The following is a 20,611-nucleotide window of genomic DNA, read 5'->3' on the forward strand; positions in this document are numbered from 1 at the left end:
GATGTCAGTAACTGCCGTAAAAAACGAAAAACTGCTTTACGTCAGTGCAAGTGGCCCATAAAAGTCCGTTAGCGACCAGCTTAAACGGCGTAACAGACGTTTCACCTTTGGTTCTCACTAGAATTTTTACTTTTGTGTTTTATAGAGAAACTGGAACATTGTGAGAAGTAGTGTCTCTCTGTAAACCATAAGTCACCGTTGGTATCTAAGTTACCTCGAGAAGTTAGCTAGAAACGAATGATTGCTTGCTAACAACATTATACTATCTACTCGGTCAGGCTAGCTAACTAAGTCACTAACTAACGGAATTCGTTTGGCAAATCTCTTTCCTGGAAGGCAAACTTCAGATAAACGTGCAGGTATGTTGATTGACATTATGCTACTTATGAAAAGGCAACCGTTTATCAATTACGTGTGTTTATAACGGGTGCATTTCATTTCTCGCGGGATCCCGCCCACTGTCGGTTGTGATTGGATGATGAGCACGCCACTCTCCTTCAACCGCTCACCGATTGGCTTGTTTTTGACAGGTCTCTGAAGGGTCATTCTCACTGCCCGACTCGAGGATGTTATTATAAGTAGACGTCTGCCGATTTAGTACGGTGATTCTTGTCGATTAGATTGTGTTAGGGCTATTCACACTACTGTAGTTCACTTCACAGCGAGGCTGACGGTTAATTTACACTGCAAATCAAATCCCAAGCCACACACACACACACACACACACACGAGGATTGATGTGTGTGTGTGTGGGGGGGGGGGGCTGGGATGGAGTGGTGGTAGGTATTCTTGTTTCTTGAATATCTGTTTGGGAAATGTGGAATCCTAAGACTTGTGTTGCACTTATGTACCTGCATGCTGATTCTACCTGGCCTGGTCTCTCTGCTACTGTCTGCTGCTATGGGAGCTTGGTCTTTTGTCACTTGCTTAGGACACAACTGTCCCTCTTGAGGACAAAGAGCACCCTCACCAGGATGCAGGTGGAACTTCATGTGCATGACAGGGCAGGCAAAACAGTAGGCTGCAGTAATTGGCTCTGGGTGAGGGCTTCTGGGTAATCCTGAAGAGGCACGGGGTGCATTTCAATAGTGTGAAGTGGCATCCTCTCCTCCTGGCCTACTTGGCTAGGTAAGTGACGACAAAGAGAGTGAAGAAATAACCTAGTAATCATTGAGACGCCAACATAGACTGATAGCACGGCTGCTAAGCTGGCTAGCTGGCATGGTGAAACCTTATCCTAAAGCGCTATGTATACAAGACTTTGTTCCTTTGAAAACTTTTAGAACGGTAATAGTTCACCAGTTCAAATAATACAATGCCCCTTCTTTTGTTGTTGTTCTTTTTTCTCCCTTCCCTCCTTTAGTTACATGCAGCTCCACCTGAAGCTGAGCTCAAAGTGAATAATGAAAGGACTGGTGTCCTTGTTTCACATGGGGTGGAGAGAGAGGGAGAGAGAGGGAGGGAATGAAAAAGATGGAGGGAGGGAGTATCAGAGAGAGGAGGAGGACGGGGGGGGGTCACTAAGTAGCTCCCTTGTAGCAGGAAGTGGAACTCCAGCAGCAGCCCTCAGCTCAGTAAGTCTTGTTAAGTTGCCTGATCTCTTCTGGAGTTTGAGTGCGTGCGTGTGTGTGTGTGTGTGTGTGTGTGTGTGGAGATGATGTTTATCCACGGGGGGTTTTCCCTGCGATGAGTGCCCCTGACGACGGCTGCAGTCTGGAGAGCTGGGGATGGACAGATCTGTGTGTATCGTTCTCTTCTCTTGCCCTCTCTCATCCCTAGCTATTATTATCTTGCTCTTCGTTGGTGGACTGACAAATCCTGCCTGTGTGTGTGTGTCCAGCATATGTGTCTTCATGTTTTTGTCATTGGGATTCGCCTACAGTAGCTCACCTCGCACTCCTGTAATGGGACCTTTAGCCTAGGCTAACGATACCATAACAGACTTGTTGTGCAATGAAAGTAAGATTCTTATCACTAACTGTGCCGGCTACAGTATTCCCCGTTGTTATAACAGTAAGAATCCCTTGTGGTACAGTAAGCAAGCTAATCAGTCAAGCCTATGTGTATTAGATCCGAAGTCCAACACAATACCGTTGTCTGAATGATTGGATTGGATTTTTTTTTCTCTCTGTGGCACAGACTGGTCAGCTCTGTAGAAATGTGGGCCAGCTCTCTGTACCAGGCCCGCCGGGGGCGTGCGACACACACACAGGCTTTGCTTCTCTGTCTCTCTCTTTCTGCGCGTCGGCCAGCCTGGCCTCTATGAGCAGCTGCCTGTAGATTGATGTCCTGACCCTCTGGTGTAAGGGGCCATTTTTGGACTTGAGTCGTTCCCCTCCTATCCTGGTCATTGTTGGGGACGTCCCTGCTTGTTTCCTGCCTGGGAGAATGGGACTGTCCAGTCAGTGCTTCATCATGGACACAATAGCCCAGTCTGTGCTGTTTGGCTCACAGGAACTATCTATTTACTGCATGTCTGACACACTTTCATCATAACTGAGTCTGTTTTCCGTGCAGTTTTGAATCACCTAGATGATGATGTCTAGGGCTGGGTTTAAAAAATCTTGAATCAAATGATTCAGAATCAGTTCATGAATCCCAAAATCTATCTTTTATAATGAATGAATGAATGAATGAATAAATGAAGGTATGAATAGTTCATTCATTCAATGATTCATTCATTCATTTTTGCAAATCAGTATCGATACCCAGCCCTAGTATTGATGTGTTGCATAACTTGGCAGTCATGTAATTAAGGTTACAGCCTTAAGTGTTACAGTTTTAGTAACACTAACCGAATCGATATTGAATCGAATGGAATTGAATCGTGATAATCGATTCTGAACCTTGTGAATCGGAATCGAATCGATTCTTGAAATTCGACTCGATACCCAGCCGTAATAATGTGTCTCTCTCAGTTCCAGCTACTGGACGGCTGGTCTGGACTTTGAGAAGGAGCAGTGCGTCGTCGCAGCGCCCGCGCCCGAGGCGTCCGCGATGTCGCGGCGGAGCCTGCGTCTGCACACCACCGCCGCCACGGGTCACTACGGCAACGACCCGTCCCTCGGCGGAAGCCTGGGCTACAGCGCCTCCTACAGCGCCGGAGGAGCCAGTCGCAGAGACGTCGCCAGGTGAGACACTGATCGGGGGATGAGTTACCTCGGGAGATGACACGGATAGATTGGGTGACGTTGACACTGATTGGGGGATGAGTTACCTCCGGGTGATGACACGAATACTGTAGATTCGGTGACGTTCTCTCTCTCTCTCTCTCTCTCTCTCTCTCTCTCTCTCCCTCTCCCTCTCTCCCCCCCCCCCCCCCTCCCAGGGTATTGAAGAGCAGGCGGGCCCAGCCCCTGCTCAGCACCCCCAGGAACAGCACCCAGAGCCAGGGCCCCGATAGCAGCCTCCACAGCTGCGCCAGCGACGCCTCCCTGCTCTCGTCCATGTTGGACGAGTCCTGCATACAGGAGAGGACCATGGTCGACAGCCTCTGGGGTCAGCACACACACACACACACACACACGCACACACTCTCAATCACAACAAATACAAACTTTATTTATATGGCGCTTTTCATACACTGAGGCAACACAATGCGCTTCACAGAAAGAAAGGGGGGGTATACATAATACCTAAACCTAATTTTCCAGAGGGAAGCAAAAACCAGTTCACCCATGAGACAATATATAAGAAATCTATAAATAAAATATACCCACAAAATAAGATGACACTTTAGTCTGTCTCATTGGTTGTTACTGTCATTGCCTCTTTTCTGCAGGTTTGGATGAAGATGCTGAACTCAATGGTAATGGGTTTATAATATGGGTTTAAACTTTATCACCACCAGCATCATGCAGTGTACCATTATTAAGTGGTGCAGCTGCTTCTATAAATGAAATTTGTCTCCGTTGGTAGCATGAGATATATCCAATACGGTAGTTGCACACCAGCAGAGGGCAGTAGAGATTGCTCATAAACCTGCACCGCTTACTTCTCCACTTGGGTGTGATTTCTTTTTTTGTGTTAGAGAGTACCGTGTTGATTTTTTCCCCCACTTTTGGTTCTTCCCATTGTGATTCTTGTTTTGTGTGTGTTTGTGTCTCTCAGAGAGCACCATGCTTGAAGAAACCATCATTCTACCTAACGGAGGGAACAGCTCTGCCCAGACCCAGACCTCCATGATGAACGGCTACTTCTGCACAGACTTCACCGTCCCCTCGGACAAGAAGGAGGCTCCCGCCGCCTACCCCTCCTCCTCCTCCAAGTACATCGCTTCCTCTTCGTCGTCCGCCGCCGCCCTATCCCACCTGGGCCCCAGAGACCACCCTCTGACTGCAGGCCCCGCCCCCTCAGCCTCGTTCCCGGCCTCCACCACGGTCTACAGCAGGGACAAGAGCCGCAGACACAAGACAGGTGAGAGAGAGAGAGCGAGAGAGAGAGACCGAGGAAAAACCAGAGAGGTTATCAGTTGCTGACAGGTCCTCCTTGGGCCAACAAGCTGTGGTCTTCCTCGGCCCAATCTTCCTCTCGTCCTGAGCCTTTAACCTTCGATAGTATCACATGTATGACGCCATAACGCCGATACCGTGTCCGCTGTGTTTCTTTAAACCCTACTTCATTTTGGTCCAGGCCTCCTGGCGTCCCTGTGGATCCTGAGTGTGTGTGTGAGCAGGAGGGCGGTGGCCCGCGCCGTCTCTCTCCTCTCTCTCCTCCCTCTGCTCTACCACAACCCTTCACTGAGGAGGACGCTCGAGGAGGGCAAAGGTAGCAGCCCCCCCACCAGGACCCTGTCCCAAACCCACCAGGACCCTGTCCCAAACCCACCAGGACCCTGTCCCAAACCCACCAGGACCCTGTCCCAAACCCACCAGGACCCTGTCCCAAACCCACCAGGACCCTGTCCCAAACCCACCAGGACCCTGTCCCAAACCCACCAGGACCCTGTCCCAAACCCACCAGGACCCTGTCCCACCAGGACCCTGTCCCAAACCCACCTCCCAATTCTCTCTCTTCTGTCCACTAGTGGCTCCGCCTCCACACCGGCTGCCTGGTCATCCTCTTGGTCTCTTCTCTCACAGCACCGGCGTTGGTCTCACTCTTTCTCTCTCTTTCTCTCCTTCTCTTTCTTTCTCTCTCTTTTTCTCTCCCTCTCTTTCTTTCTCTCCCTCTCTCTTTCTATCTCTTTCTTTCTTTTTCTTTCTCTCTCTCTTTCTCTCCTCTCTCTCTCCCTCTCTCTCTCTCTCTCTCTCTCTCTCTCTCTCTCTCTCTCTCTCTCTCTCTCTCTCTCTCTCTCAGTGGCTGTGTGTGTGGTGACGTTATCACACAGGTCCTCACACACGCTCGGCGTCTCTGGTTTCGTATCAGATTCTTTATGTAAATCACGTGGTTGCAGGCTACCCAGAAATCTGACATGGAGCACCTGGGTGCAGCAGGTGGTTTGGGATTTCCTGTTAGACTAAATGTAGGAAAGATCTCCCTGCAAAGCCGCTCTTCCAAACTGAGGGAAAACAAATGACACTCAATGATTGGACACACTTATTACAGTCCTGCGACTTCCACAGATTACGGATGTATTTCATTTTAGTGTCAAAGCACTTTATTTATTGATTGCTGTCGGGGATGTAATGACAGTCGCAGAAAAAAATAACAAAGAGCTTCTGAGCCACACCGCCTGCTGCACCTTTATCCTGGGAAGGCTGTCCTGGCCGGTTTATTTAACTTAACACGCCCTCCTTTGTCCAGGTGTGCTGAACGCCGTGTGTACCCGGCTCCTGCCGTCCGGTAGGGCAGCTGCGGCCGCCGCAGTGTCGGCGCTGACCTCTGCCTCACAGGCTGCAGCGTCAGCGGCGACGGCCGCCTTACGGGCTGTTCTGCGGGGGCGGAGCCCCGGGGCCCAGAAAGAGCATAATGATGATGATGATGATGGAACAGTAGTTGATCGAGGTATTCTTCTGCTATGTACAGTACTCACCACCTTGTCTGTCTCTCTCACTCAGTTGGGGATCCACGTCTTCGCTCGCGTTTCTGTGCCATCATTGATTGATTGATTGATTGATTGATTGATTGATTGATTGATTGATGCTCTGGTCCAGGAGGTGGCTGGTTTTCGAGCGCTGGGCCGGATGATGGCGGATGTGGAGAAGGAGTTGATGGGGGTGCTTCTCCTCTGCACCGTCATGTCTTGCTTGTCTTCTTCGCACAGGGTGACAACTTCTGACACTCCCACAAAGTCTGAACCGTTCTCTCTTTTCACGTTGGCTTTTCTTTTTTGTTTCTCGATCTTATAATTTTGCTCGTCTGGGTCGTTGACCTCGCTGAGCTCACATGCGGTGTTTCCCTCCCAGAGCAGGACTGCCTTTGCTTTGACTGTTGCCCTGGCAACATGCAAATGGTCTCTCTCTCTCTCTCTCTCGTTTTCCCACACACTCACTCTGTTCATCCTCAGCACAGGTGAAGGAGGGGAGAGGGGGACCTGACTGAACTTCAAACAGAGGAACTTGATATAAAGTTGTCACTTACTCTCTGTCTCTCTCATCTCTCTCTCCTCTCTCTCTCTCTCTCTCTCTCTCTCTCTCTCATACAGCCCACAGCAGTTTCTGCGGAAGCATGAATGTGAAGGAGCTGGCGACCGATGAAAGAGGCCTGAACCAGAACGGATCCCTGTGTAAGTGTCTGTGTATCTTGTGTTCATATTGGTGGACTAGCCCGTGTGATTGGGGTCTTCCGTATCCTGGCGTGATTACGTAGCGTGGAGAGAGGAAGCAGTATTGTCTGTTTCGTACTCTAGCTCTCCCATGGGGGGTTTAGTCTCGACTGTGATGCTTTACATGCGATGTCGTGCGTGTGGATAAACAAATCATGTGTAGGGGACAAGATGGTGCTACAAACACGCCCCCGCCCCCCCCCCCTCGTAGCCTGGTACTGCACCTGTGGCTACACACACACACACACCTGTACTCTCTCTCTCCCTGTGCCTTTCCTCTCCTCTGTAAAGGAAGTGTGACTCCAGAAGGGATCCCTTCAACACGCAGCCTCGTCATCCTCCTAACGTCCATCTGAATCAGTCTGTGATTTCATTCACCCTGAACTCATGTCTTCTGTCATGCCCTTGCCCCCCCCCCCCCCCCCCCCCACACACACACACACACACACACTGCCACCGTTTCCTGTAGGTGATGACTGCAAAGGAGAACAGCGACTGGACGCAAAAGCAGACCCCTCGCCTTCGTCGTCGTCTTGGTCATCCAGGTTCCGTCGCCCGTTGGGGGCGCTGTGGAGCGTCGGCGCTTACGCAGGTCACCCACCTCCACTGACCCCCCTCTGACCTGTCGTGAAACACTTGAAAACGAGCGGCGTGATCGATGCTGGACACAGGACTAAACTATCCACCCATATGCATGTCCTGTTGACTGACAGTCCTGTGAGGACACTTGTGTCGTGATGTTTCCACAGCGATGTCTTCACTCCCCTCATTGGTTCCCCCAGGGTCCAGCCTGCTGTGGATTGGTCAGAAAGTGGGCGTGGCCAGCTGGGTTGTGTCACGGCAGCTGCTGTCTACGCTGTGGTTGGCTGTCCTGTCTCCAGGTCCTCGTCCTACCATGTTTTAATTAAGTCTCCTTCCTCATCCCTCCCGACGCCCTGCTTGGCTGGTTGCTTCGCCCGTTAGCTTCTAGCTACATGCAGAACGGCTGGCTGTAATCATGCGTCTGCCCAAGGACACGGCTCATAGTGAATGGTGGCTTGCTTTGGAGATGAGCTGATCTTTCTTTAGCATGCTGTATGTCTCTCCCTCTAACGTGCGTCAATAACTTGAAGTCTCTCTTTCTCGTCCTCCTGTCTCTCCCCCTCGGACCGTCTTCATACGTACTAACAGGGGAGACGCTGCAGGCTGGTAACTCTTGGGCTCAGTTCAAAGCTATTTCTTCTCTCTCTTTCTCGGGGTTGTGTGTCATCGTTCTAATGCCTTGCTTTACATGCTCGTTATCAGAACCTGCAACCGTGTTGATGAGATGCTGCTAAACTGAGACTCGATTAACAAAATAGTTCTTTATTGCTTCAAAGGTTTACACCATAGGTCGCCTTCCTCAGGGTTCAGCCTATAACCATTCAGCCAACTCTCTCTCTCTCCCTCCCTCCCTCTCTACCTCTCTCTCTCCCTCTATCAGAGACGTACAGTACCTGTAATGTAGGGACTCTCTTCCTCCCTGCCTCTGAACACACTTAATTCTCGAACCCTTAGTGATGCGACAGGCCCTCCTTCCTTCACTGAGTAATCCTGTCCTTCTCCTTTCTTGTGTGTGTGTGTGCGTACACAGGGAAGGCGGCTGCGACGGTCTTCTGGTGCCTAGGCAGGGGATGGTACCAGGTGGTCAGTGTCGTGTCTCTTCTCAACGTCTTTGTCATGACCCGGTGAGTCCGTCGCCTCAGACGACCGTCTAACCCGCTACACGGCGAGCTCCTGACCGTCCTCTCCATAACCTGCCTGTATGTTTTCTCAGGTGCCTCCCTAAGCTGCTCAGATTGCTCCTCCTCCTGCTCCCCTTCCTCCTAATTCTGGGTGAGTGTCAGATCTGGCGTGATCCAGACTCCGAGTCCTCAGCCTGTCCCCTCGTCGGACACTTGTCACACTAGCGCATCGTTTACACAGTTTTACTCGACTACGAACTACTTTTCATTCTATTACTTTGCACTTTTACAGATACTTTTACAAATACTTTCCACTCTGTGTATATCCTGTCTCCCCCTCCCCCGTGTTCTCTCTCTTTCTCTGTCCCTCCCTCTCTCTCTCTCTCCCCCACCCAGGCCTGTGGTCATGGGGGCCTTCGATTCTGCTCTCCGTCCTGCCGTCCGTCAACACGACAGTGTGGGGGACAGCCAGCCCCCTCACACCCTCCTCCTCCGCCCCAGAACCCATCCAGAGCCCCGCGGAGGAGGACGGACAAGCGGCACCGGCCTTCGCAGGTCCCCCGTCGGCTGAGTCACTTGTGAGTTGTGTCCCCAACGCTTACGGGGGGGCCCTGGGTGTAGTCTGTGAGAGCTGGGATATGTAGTCCTTATGTATAACGGATAGCATTATTCCACTGATGTGTGTTTGTGTACAGTGTGTGGGTTTTTTCCGGGATGTGTGTGTGTGTCCGGGCGTTTGTTGCGTTTTCAGCCCATGTCCTTGTCCCCTAGCAGGAAGACGCCGGGACCTCCCTCCACGCGGAGCGCCTGGCCCGGCTGGAGCAGAGTCTGTCCCGGCTGTGGGAGCGCGTGGAGGGGGACGGCGGCCGGCTGGAGCAGCAGCAGCGGGAGGAGGCGGCGCTCTACCGGGCCCTGCAGGAGCAGCTCCACGCCCGGACGCACGCCGCCAGCCTGGAGCCCTGGGTCACCGGCCTGCTGGAGGACCGGCTGGCGGGGCTGAGGAGGGAGATGGAGGACGAGGAGGCCCGCAGGGAGGAGGTGAGGCCGGGGGCCCGCAGGGAGGAGGGGAGGCCGGGGGTGCCCGGAGGGAGGTGGTGAGGCCGGGGGGCCCGGAGGGAGGTGGTGAGGCCGGAGGGAGGAGGTGAGGCTGGGTGGCCCGCAGGGAGGAGGTGAGGCCGGGGGCCCGGAGAGGGGAGGTGAGGCCGGGGGGGCCCGGGGAGGCGGAGGTGAGGCCGGGGGGGCCTGGGGAGGCGGAGGATCATGTCTCTGGTCTTTTATCATGGCTCCTGTCTTCCTCCCTCTGTCCTCTCTGTGCTGTTAGTCCCGGCAGCGGTATGTGACGCAGCAAGAAGACCAGGACTCTCGCCTGGCTCAACTGGAGCTTCTACTGCAGGACCTGGTTCTCCAAACAGAGGTACCGCACACACACACACACACACACACACACGCACGCGCACACACACACACACACAGTCCTACAATCACTGCAGTCTGTAGTCTTAGTAGTGGATCCTAGCCTAATATCACCTAAACAAAGTAGCTTGTTTTGTTTCTTTAGGAGGTGCAGAGAAGACAAGAGTCCTTCACACCTGCGCCTGCTACAACACTTCTACCTCCATCTGCTCCACTTCCAGTCAGGTACAATGGAAGCTTACTCATTCTTTATACAACAGCGGGACAAACCACGTTATGGACGGCGACGGATGTGGGCAAATTTCAAGGTTCAGTGTTATAACAGAGTAGTATGTCCCAATTGTATGTGTTCTGCTTGCAAAGCACTTTCTAGGGGCAGCTGTGTTACATACTGGTGGTAAAAAGTAGAAGTATGCGATTGCATATGCGATTCGGAACGCGGCCCATCTCTGGAATCTGTCCCCCTCACAGCGTGGGTGTGGACCGCGAGTCCCATGATGCCTTGCTGGCGGAGGTGCGGAGGCTGGAGGCGGTGCTGGACAGTGTCAGGCAGGACCTGCATGGGGTGATGGGATGCCAGGGCAGGTGTGAAGTACTGGACACCTTCCAGGACACGGTGAGTCACGCACGCCGCGCGCTCTCACGGTCGCGTCGCCGCATACGCCACAACACAACACTCAGTCAATAAGTTATGTAAAGTGGCAGCCCCGCCCCCTCCTGATGCCTGTTGCAGTGATGATGATGTTGATGCGATGATGTTGGTGAGGATGGTGATGACGATGATGGTGGTTGGTGACATTGTGGTGTTGGTGAGGGGCGTACATTTCAATGTTTTCTGTATGCTTGATGTGTGCAAAACAAATTCCCCTCTGGGGCAATAAAGGTTTTCAATTCAATTCAATTCAATTCTCTCTCTCTCAGGTGTCAGCACAGGTGCGTCGGGAGCTGCGGAGCCTGTTCTACGGCAACCTGCAGACCCCTTCCGGAGACCCCGCCCACCAGGGCTCGGAGGAGGCGGAGCTGCCCGAGGCGCTGCTCCCGTGGCTGTCCGAGCGCTACGCCAGCGGGGCCGACCTGCAGGCCGCGCTCGCCGACCTGGAGATACGCATCCTGCAGAACGTCAGTCTGCTTCTGCGGCAGCAGCAGGAGGAGGAGGAGCACGGCGCCAAGATGGCGCCCAGCACCGAGACCCTCGCCCAGGCCGTCATGCAGACCGCCGGACCTGCCGGGGTGACTGAGGAGGTGGGCGGATTTAATCGGGCGTTTTTTTTTTTCTCTCAACACCCTTCCAGTCAGATTTGAGATTAGTCTCTAGTTTGGGATGTCCGTTTTGAAAAGCTAGGTTTGTAGTTTGGATACGCAAATGTTGAGCAAATGAACACGCATGTCTTTACCCATTTGTGTTTATTCAAAGCAACCCCTCCCCCCCCCCCCTCCTCTTCCCCCAGCACGTGGAGCTGATCGTGAGGAACGCTCTCAAACTCTACTCCCAGGATCGGACGGGCCTGGTGGACTACGCCCTGGAGTCAGGAGGTGAGCAGCTCCGCGGGCTGTCGGTGTCAGGGTGTCTGCGTGGTCCGGCTGGGCTGCTTATAAACCATGTGGTAGCTGTGAGTTGGGTGTGTCCCACCTCTGTTCTTCACGCTCATCTGGACTTAACCGTATGCAGTCTGATATTTATAGCTCCAGTGTTGACCTGGAGATCCAACCATAGTTTCAATGTTTTCTCTGTATCCACACGTTTAATATGTCAAAGAGGGAACGTTGACCTGAACCCATATTGAGTTATGTTGTTTTTGTTTACTTACTGTTACTGTGAGTGGTTAGGAACATGTGTGTGTGTGCAGGTGGCAGCATCCTGAGCACGCGGTGTTCAGAGACCCACGAGACCAAGACTGCTCTGATGAGTCTGTTCGGCCTGCCGCTCTGGTACTTCTCCCAGTCCCCTCGCGTCGTCATCCAGGTACGACTCCTACAGTCCACCAGCAGGGAAGTCACTTTGTAGCACCTGAAGAGAGTTGGGGGGGGGGGGGGGGGGTCTGTGGTTGTACCAAGCTACCATACTGTAGATGTCAACACTCAAGTGATGTAATTTCATTGTAATCTTTCTCTTTCTGTCTCTCTCTCTCTCTCTCTCTCTTTAGCCGGACGTCCATCCAGGGAACTGCTGGGCGTTCAAAGGTTCCAGTGGTTACCTGGTGATCCGCCTCTCCACGAAGATCCGCCCCACTGCCTTCTCATTGGAGCACATCCCCAAAGCCCTGTCCCCCACAGGGCACATCAGCAGCGCCCCACGCCAATTCGCAGTCTATGTAAGACGCACACCAGGGTTTTTCCTGCGTAGAGGATTTTTTTTGCGCCCCCCAAAGAGATTTTAGCCAGAGCCAAAGGAAAATCACCAGTGCCAAAATGCAAAAATATTTGAATAAAAATAGCAATTCAAATCCTCTCCAAATGTGTTTGACAGCTTGTTTCAAGTGCAGCCCATCCCTCTTTCTTGCATTGTCCATGGTTTGGACCACTAGTAATCGAGATCATTAATAGACAGGTTATCAGTTTCTTAAACATTTTGGCTTCATATCCATTTTGTGTCATGTCGGAAGAGTTCCCGCGACCTGTGAAAAGTCAGACAGACAGCGAAGAATATAAAAAATTGTGTGCGCATCACCCCCCAAAGACCCATTCTGAACCAGGAAGAACCCTGCAGACACACACACACCCCTCTGCCTCATTCTGAACCAGGAAAAACCCTGCACACACACACCCCTCTGCCTCATTCTGAACCAGGAAGAACCCTGCACACACACACACCCCCCTCTGCCTCATTCTGAACCAGGAAGAACCCTGCACACACACACACCCCCCTCGGCCTCATTCTGTTGCATGTCAAATGTTCGTTATGACTGTCTCACAATACTGTGTTGTGTTTGTAGGGTCTGGATGATGAGAACCAGGAAGAGGGAAAGCTACTTGGTGCCTTCACCTACGAGGAGGACGGAGACGCGCTGCAGACTTACTCAGTCACCGTAAGTATCACAGTCCTCCACCAACATTGGCCTTTGCTCGCTGAATTTGAACGCACCGCAGATCCAAGAGATCTCGCTCGCCTCTCCGGAGCTCAGCTCAGTTATGTGCTCTGTCCACAGGAGGAGAACGACCAAGACTACCAGGTCATTGATGTTCGGGTTCTGTCTAACTGGGGGCATCAGGAATACACCTGCCTGTACCGGTTCAGAGTGCATGGGGAGCCCAGTCACAACTGAGGAGGACACGGCTAAACTGGATCAACCGGCACCGGCCTATCTGCTGCGCCTATTCCTAATGACGGTCAAGGAACTAACTGCAGGGCGTATTATGCAAACAAAAGAAAGGGGCTGAAGGAGATCCATAGCATAAGAAAGGGGCTGAAGGAGATCCATAGCATAAGAAAGGGGCTAGAGGAGATCCATAGCATGCACACATACTGTCTGAGACAATCGGTGAAGGTCCTGTAACTGTACTGTCCTTAAGGACTGAGAGCACTGGAGAATGTAAAGTGTGTATACTGTCAATAGTTGGTCTTAAGTCTACTAATATATATGTTGATTTCAACTGTACATATGCTAAACTTGTAACGTATTTGATTAATTTTGTTTTTTAAAAGGAATAAGCGCTCTAAATTGGCTAATATTAGATGTTGCACTGTTTGTAGGCCTTAGTCAACTAGTGTGTAGAATGTTGTTATAAATTCTTTATTAGGAGTATAATTCATTACTGGCTATGACCCTGTATAGACACCCTGCAAGTGCCCAGTTGTAAATCTTTTATTTATTTGTCTCGTGAGTTATTTAAATACGTGTAATATATTTTTGTAAAAGCTTTCAACCTGTTTGTAAAGTGTCTTGGGACTATACAGGTTTTTATATAATTTTATTTTTTGTCTTTTGTACATGATGGCAATTTTGAAATGTTTCTAATAAAGATACTTACTTTTAATTATTTGTCATTGACTGAAGATGACAATTCAGGAACACACTGAATAGGGATCAATCTTAATTCAGGAACACACTGAATAGGGATCAATCTTCATTCTTAAGGCTATCAGTGACTGCTTGAAAACAGGATGATCTCAATCTCAATCCTTTAATAGATTATAATTAAATTCGCTTAAAACTGCTCGTATACAGCCAACTTGCTAAATTCAAAAATAATTTAATTTAGTTTGACCATTTCACCTTGACACATGATTGACAAACATCTAAACGGCGTGACGCCATGGTAACCAGAACTAACTACGGCAGGCGCAATGGGTCAAAAAGTATTTGTGCGCATCGTTTTTCCCGTCCTGTTCGGTTGGGCCGACCTGCTGCTGGGAACCAACGATCATGGAGCAGGCGGCTCTGAAGGGCTCCAGCGCACGGAACCGCGGAGGGACGCAGAGGGTCGAGGGGAAACTACGAGCCAGTGTGGAAAAAGGAGACTACTATGAAGCTCATCAGATGTATAGGACCTTATTTTTTAGGTGAGATGTGTCAATTTCCTCAAATTCAAATTCTCACTTGGCTTTTAAGGCCTGCCTGTTCCAGATCGTTCTGCTAGTTAACACTCTTCTCTGTGATTGGTCGACTCGGGGTATTGTCCCGCCCACTCGAGCGAGTCCTGCTATGTGATTGGCCAGTATTCGATGTCAATCATTCAAAGTCACTATCGAAGGCTAGGCTACGACGTTAGCTTGACAGCTAGCACTTAGCGAGTTAGCTAGCTAAACAAAACGCAATATCATGCCACTTTACCAAGATAATCCAGCAAATAACACCATTATATTAAACAATATAATTAATATAGTTAATGTTCGGCACGCTTGCTCGATAAAAAGACAACCCCCTAGTAGTAACCCCCATTTACACACTCATTGCTTTACGTTAGCTAACGTTAATGTGTTTTCTACCAATAGCATCATGGTAGCAAATCTATTTGTGCAAAGTCATTATTACAGCTGATAGCTCTCAGTGGGTTTTAGCACTAGCTAACCTTAGTATTATCTACAACTGTGCTATCTGCCTGCTAAATGCGCATGCGTAGACTGAACCATGGGATGTGGGTATAGGGATGAGGGTATAGGGATGAGGGTATAGGGGGATGTGGGTATAGGAATGAGTGAAATCTTTGCTACATAACTTTTTTGTATTCCTTCTATGTATGTAACTTTCCCACTGTGTACTATTTGCCCCACTATTATAAGACTGTATATTTATTTGCCCAGGGACTGCGGGTGGAAATGAGCTGTCTAGCTATAACCTTGTACAGTGCATCTCTCCCTATTCTATAGGGTAAATGTCTACTGTACCTTGTCCCTGTCTTAAAAATAAATAAAATCAATCAATGCCATAGCTAGTAGTCTGCGAGCAGGCTTTAGCTAGCTAGCTACAACGAAGCCTCGCTGTCTGTTTCTAGCCATCTCGCATAACAGTTCATAAGCATGTCATTAACACGACTGTATCCTCTTTATCTGTCACAGGTACGTGTCACAGTCCAAACACGCAGAGGCCCGGGAGCTGATGTACAATGGTGCCCTGCTGTTCTTTAGCTATAACCAGGTATGCAGGAGGCTGGTATACTGGTTCATCCCTTACATTTCATGTACCTAGTAAAGTCACGTGATGGACAAGCATATAAACAACCTGAGAGACAGTATACAGATATATGCTTGTATATATATTCAAGCATGCATACTGTCGCGTAGGTTTTGAAAGATGTCACTCAACATGTGTCCTCATCCACAGCAGAACAGTGCAGCTGACCTGTCCATGTTGGTACTAGAGTCTCTGGAGAAGTCAGAGGCTAAAGTGGAGGAAGAGGATTTAGGTGAGCTGCCAGTCTTCCACCACATAGTCTGTTAACGCAGGAGGACAAACCAGTATGTTGTTGACGGTGTGTTGTTGTTGTTGTTTTGTGGTTGTGTTTCAGAGCACCTGGCAAAGCTGTTCAGCCTGATGGACCCTAACTCCCCAGAGAGAGTAGCGTTTGTGTCCCGCGCCCTGAAGTGGTCGACGGGCGGCTCAGGGAAGCTGGGGCACCCCAAGCTACACCAGCTCCTGGCTGTCACCCTGTGGAAGGGTACATACCATGCATATCATAAATATATCCCGTGTGTGTGTGTGTGTGTGTGTGTGTGTGTATTGCTGTTTTTGCTGCCTGTTAAGCTAGCCTTTCTCTGGCGGTTTCTAAGAACTAGCCTGGGCTGCGTTTCCCAGAGGCATCGATGAACGCCGTAGCTTACATTGAACGTAGCGCTACGATGCCTTTGGGAAACGCAACCCTGGAAGATCGACTGTGGCAAGTGTAGAACCGTACCCGTGACCGCCATTCGCTATACAAGTCTTTTTGAGCGACCGCCCTTGTCCCCCCGCACGCCCAGAGCAAAACTACAGCGAGTCCCGCTACCACTTCCTCCACTCGTCCGACGGGGAAGGCTGCGCCCAGATGCTGGTGGAGTACTCGGCGTCTCGGGGCTTCCGGAGCGAGGTGGACTTGTTCGTGGCGCAGGCCGTGCTACAGTGAGTCTGCCTGCCTTCTATGTTCAACCGCGTGTGCTTTGTTTTGTGCTTAAATATATTAGAGACTACAGGGATAGCTAACACATAATGGCCGACCATGTAGGCAACTTCTCTGTAACTATTTGTGCACTCTACTGTTAGTCATGTCTCTCTTATGAAGTATTTAGCTCATGTTTACTGCTCTGTATATGTTCTTAGCCAATAGACAAACATTTCCCAGGAGCTTGCTTGATTGTCTCGTTGAGAGAGGTCAGGGAAGAATTTTTACAGCTCTCTTTTCTGGCTCCTGGGTGAAACTGTTTTTTTGCCCCACCCATTGCTCTCTGTAAAGCGCATTGGGTTGCCTCTGTGTATGAAATGCGCTATACAAATAAAGTTCCATTTGATTTGTGCCTGCAGGCAGATTATATTTCGCGTCGGTCGCCAAAATCTGACCGTTGGGCGTCTTGTCGTTTGGTCACCTGACATTCTCTCTCCTTACCCCCCTGTTGCTCTCTCTGTCCCTCAACTCCCTGCAGGTTCCTCTGTCTAAAGAACAAGAGCAGCGCGTCCGTGGTGTTCACTACGTACACACAGAAACACCCGTCTATAGAGAAGGGCCCCCCGTTCGTCCAGCCCCTGCTCAACTTCATCTGGTTCCTCCTGCTGGCGGTGGACGGGTAAGGCCGGCAATGAATGAATGAATGAATGAATGAATGTTTTATTTAAGTGTCATGCCTACTGTCGGCCCATCCCATATGGGATTATAAGACACCTTTACGACTTACTTTTTTTTCCTGTACATAAGTCATCTATTTACATGCAAAATATGTTTCCAGTGTTCGCTGGTCAAGCTCAAATGAACAAAAAAAGAGATGAATAAATAAATTATACGATATATAGATGCATACATGCAGACAGTTAACCCTGAATCTCTTGGTACAATGCTCTCTTCCTTACGTTCCTTATCTAGATATTATATATATAGGTAAGGCCGGCCTTAATGTTTCTTCACCCGACTGTTCTCGCCCCCGAGTGTATATACTGTACCCGTCTCCAAAACACACACACTAGGCGGAGCTTTGTCCTCCTGTCCTCACCCGTCGCCGTGTTGTGTGTTCTGTGTCCTGCGCAGAGGAAAGTTAACAGTGTTCACGGTCCTGTGCGAGCAGTACCAACCCTCCCTGAAGAGGGACCCTATGTATAATGAGGTGAGTTGGGCAGCAGCTCTCCCACGGCGGGGGTTTGACTTGCCGGCGAACGACGGCCCTCGGTAGCGCCGACACTCGAGTGACATCGTCCCCTCTCTTCCCTGTCCTCCTCCCGCCAGTATCTCGACAGAATAGGGCAGCTCTTCTTCGGCGTGCCGCCCAAACAGTCGTCTCAATACGGTGGCCTGCTAGGTGAGTGACCTCATTATTTTTTAATTAAAAAATGTATTCTATTTTTTTCCATATTGGATCACACAATACATGTTTCATCAGAAAGTAAGTGAGATGCTTAAGAGCGTGTAGCAGCCCTTTGCTGTTTTTAATGGATGTGAACTCGAACAAAGGTATTATTAGTGTGTTTCTGTCGTCGTCGTCCTTGGTCACGGCGTGCTGTGCGTCTGCTCTCGTGCGTCCGCCAGGGAACCTTCTGAACAGCCTGATGGGATCAGGTGAGGATGAGGAGGGCGAGGAAGCACAGGAGGACGGCAGCCCCATCGAGCTGGACTGAGAGCTCAGGGGCCGAGGAGGAAACGAGGGGCAGACCACCCCCCCTCCCACACACACACACACACACACACACACACTCCCTCAGCCCCCAGATACCCCAAACATACAAGCGGAAACAGAACAAAGATCAGGCCGCCAAACCCCCGCTCCTCCCAGCATCGCCTGGACTGCGCCAAACTGAGAACTCACTTCTCCCTGTTTGTGTTATTATTATGATATTATAATGATATTATATATTTTTGTTTTAATTGTTTTGGTTTTTTTCCTGACACTTTGTCTGTGTAGGATTTTGCTTTTTTAGAAAAAAAAAGGGGGAGAGGGAGGAGGTCGGGGATGAGATGAAAAAGCAGCTGCAATCCATCCCTCTATCCCTCCACCCCCTCCCTCTACCCCTCCACCCCCTCCCTCTATCCCTCTATCCCTCCCCCCCTCCCTCTGTCCCTCTATCCCTTCCCCCCCCCCCTCCATCCCTTCTTGCTTTTTGGACTCCGTGTTCTTCTCTCATCTACATGGACAGATACGATGGCTACATATTCATCATTCCAATTTCAGCTCTAACTCCCCACACAGAAACAACCTCTCTCTCTCTCTCCCTCTCTCCCTCTCTCCCTCTCTCTCCCTCTCCCTCTCTCCCTCTCTCCCTCTCTCTCTCTCTCTCTCTCTCTCTCTCTCTCTCTCCCTCTCTCTCTCTCTCTCTCTCCCTCTCTCTCTCTCTCTCTCTCTCTCCCTCCCTCCTCTCCCCTCTCTCTCTCTCTCTGACGGGAGACCGTCGTTTCCTTTTCTGGCGAGGCCTCCTGTCCGTCTCCGTGGCAACCACTGCCGTGGTAGTTTGTATTAAAGAGTTATTCTAAACAAATGAAAAAATGAAATCCATTCATTTGTCACACGACAACGTATAATCCATGTAAATGTTATCAATAAAAGTGTGCTAAGGGGATGGGGTGGTCCGTTTTGGCCGCGTCTGTGGAGAGACCTGTACCTTATTGTCATCAGCTGTCTTATGATGAAACCTGGCTTCGTTCAAGTGATCTGTTGCCACATGGGACGCTTTATTATGTTCAAATCGGGAGCGAATGCGTTCACAAATGGGGTGGTATGTTCAGATCATGAATGCTGTGTGTGTGTGTGAGTGTGAGAGAGAGATGAATGTCAAAGGCATGTTCATATGAATGTGATTTTTTCAAGTCTTCTACTTTTGACCCCCCACCCCCCTCCAAGATATAGTTCCGCTTAATTGAAGCAGTTGACTGACTGCTCTATTGTTGACAATGATATGAGTCAGTCGAACGCAGAGAATAAATGACATCACTTATCTAAACTATCCCTGTGTAGAACTCCTATCTATAAGTATCCAGGTGTGTTATTGGTATTATCTGATTTGATTTCATGTGTCCAACAAAGGGACTTTTTTTGCTCACAGGAAGGAGCAGGAACATTGTATAGTTGTTCAAGCCTGTCCTTCAGACATCGTCCTGCTTATTATGTCCGTGTTGGGTTTGCAGAAGTCATCATTTCATGGATTCATATTTCTGGTGTTCAACGAAGGCAGGTTTTCCAGGTTTGTTGTGTATGGAAATAAGTCCGCTGTCGAATTTCCCGAGGTTGAATCTCTCGAGACGAGCCTCACACTTGCCTGGTTGGGATTCAGTATTGTTACATGATGATAAGATGTCTGTGACTTACGTTCAATCAATCAATCATTGATTGATCATTGATTGTGACTTAGGTTGTCATTGAAATCTCTCTTCTCTATACTTCCTTAAGAGAACTTAGTATAGCACTGGTTCAATGCACTAGCTCACCACCACACTAGACAAGTAGCCTGATAGCATTACTGAGCCCTGAATGTACGAGTCCTGTGTGTCCCAGCTGTGTGTGTGTGTGTGTGTACATTCAGTAGGGTGTGCCGAATGTCAAAGGAATTATACCAGAGTTTGCAAGTACAGTACGTGTGACCAAAGGCTACTAGTTGTAGGCTCTGGCCAACCAAGCCAGCATGTTGATCAACCATAACATTTTGTTTTTGATAATTCCATGTGAATGCAAATGGGGGTTGTTTGCCTTTTAAATGATTCACTAATTGAGTAAATAAACACAACTGATATCTAATTTCAGTCTCCAACGCGCCTAAATTCATTCTGAGTGCCAGGCTTGTCTACACAGTAACAACACATCTTCCAGACAGGCAAAAGTTTCATTTATTAAACTGATTTACATTCAGAAGTTATTATAATTTACAAAAATGTTAGTGCAGCATGAAGATACTGTAGGTCAATTCATTACAGTACAAATACACGAAACAATAATACAATCGTACAATCAATGAAATACAAAGAGGCTTAATGGCATCGTATGAATGGTGAGTATTTATACGGTTGGTGTATCTTCTGATACGATGTAGAAGGAACGGCCACAGAGGTTGTTCTGAGTGACCAGTCCGGAGCAGAGCCAGCGGGATGGGATGGTACCGCGCTCAGTCCCTCAGGTGAGTGACAGTGGCCCCGGGCGGACCGCCGCGTCGTACTGGCAATCCCGCCTTAGTCGCCATGTTATCAC

General features: G+C 49.8%; 3 protein-coding genes across 9 annotated transcripts in view; 2 read left to right on the top strand and 1 right to left on the bottom strand.

Moving 5' to 3' along the window:
- Window positions 1–79: 79 nt before the first annotated feature.
- sun1a (Sad1 and UNC84 domain containing 1a) lies at window positions 80–13,754 on the top strand. 5 transcript variants are annotated; one of them, XM_084459931.1, is made up of 20 exons: window positions 80–359; window positions 2,919–3,131; window positions 3,329–3,498; window positions 3,782–3,808; window positions 4,111–4,416; window positions 6,587–6,667; window positions 7,489–7,587; window positions 8,319–8,412; window positions 8,502–8,560; window positions 8,806–8,987; window positions 9,181–9,447; window positions 9,731–9,823; window positions 9,968–10,047; window positions 10,294–10,438; window positions 10,744–11,064; window positions 11,271–11,355; window positions 11,670–11,785; window positions 11,967–12,134; window positions 12,756–12,848; window positions 12,969–13,754. In XM_084459931.1, exons 2-20 carry the CDS (start codon window positions 2,998–3,000, stop codon window positions 13,083–13,085), a joined length of 2,637 nt encoding a protein of 878 aa, XP_084316057.1. In that variant the 5' UTR covers window positions 80–359; window positions 2,919–2,997; the 3' UTR covers window positions 13,086–13,754. The 5 variants fall into 5 exon arrangements, with proteins under 5 accessions (XP_084316057.1, XP_084316058.1, XP_084316054.1 ...); XM_084459932.1 differs by lacking the exon at window positions 80–359 and adding an exon at window positions 1,529–1,574; XM_084459928.1 differs by lacking the exon at window positions 80–359 and adding an exon at window positions 1,663–1,739.
- A 407-nt stretch (window positions 13,755–14,161) lies between these two features.
- get4 (guided entry of tail-anchored proteins factor 4) lies at window positions 14,162–20,148 on the top strand. 3 transcript variants are annotated; one of them, XR_014631076.1, is made up of 10 exons: window positions 14,162–14,323; window positions 15,320–15,398; window positions 15,585–15,666; window positions 15,769–15,918; window positions 16,220–16,358; window positions 16,877–17,017; window positions 17,473–17,548; window positions 17,668–17,740; window positions 17,968–19,738; window positions 19,782–20,148. XR_014631076.1 is itself a non-coding variant. In XM_084459942.1 (9 exons), exons 1-9 carry the CDS (start codon window positions 14,187–14,189, stop codon window positions 18,054–18,056), a joined length of 966 nt encoding a protein of 321 aa, XP_084316068.1. In that variant the 5' UTR covers window positions 14,162–14,186; the 3' UTR covers window positions 18,057–20,148. The 3 variants fall into 3 exon arrangements, 2 of the variants coding, with proteins under 2 accessions (XP_084316068.1, XP_084316069.1); XM_084459942.1 differs by having other exon boundaries at window positions 17,968–20,148; XM_084459943.1 differs by having other exon boundaries at window positions 15,588–15,666; window positions 17,968–20,148.
- Window positions 20,149–20,476: 328 nt separating this feature from the next.
- The window catches only part of vps35l (VPS35 endosomal protein sorting factor like), a 12,139-nt gene continuing 12,004 nt past the window's right edge, over window positions 20,477–20,611 (bottom strand). Inside the window, exon 29 of the mRNA XM_084459927.1 lies at window positions 20,477–20,611. This exon is cut by the window's right edge and continues 140 nt beyond it. The gene's annotated coding sequence lies outside the window, so the exon portion shown is untranslated.

The sequence above is a fragment of the Borostomias antarcticus genome (assembly GCF_949987555.1).
Source record: "Borostomias antarcticus genome assembly, chromosome: 29".
NCBI classification, from domain to species: domain Eukaryota; kingdom Metazoa; phylum Chordata; class Actinopteri; order Stomiiformes; family Stomiidae; genus Borostomias; species Borostomias antarcticus.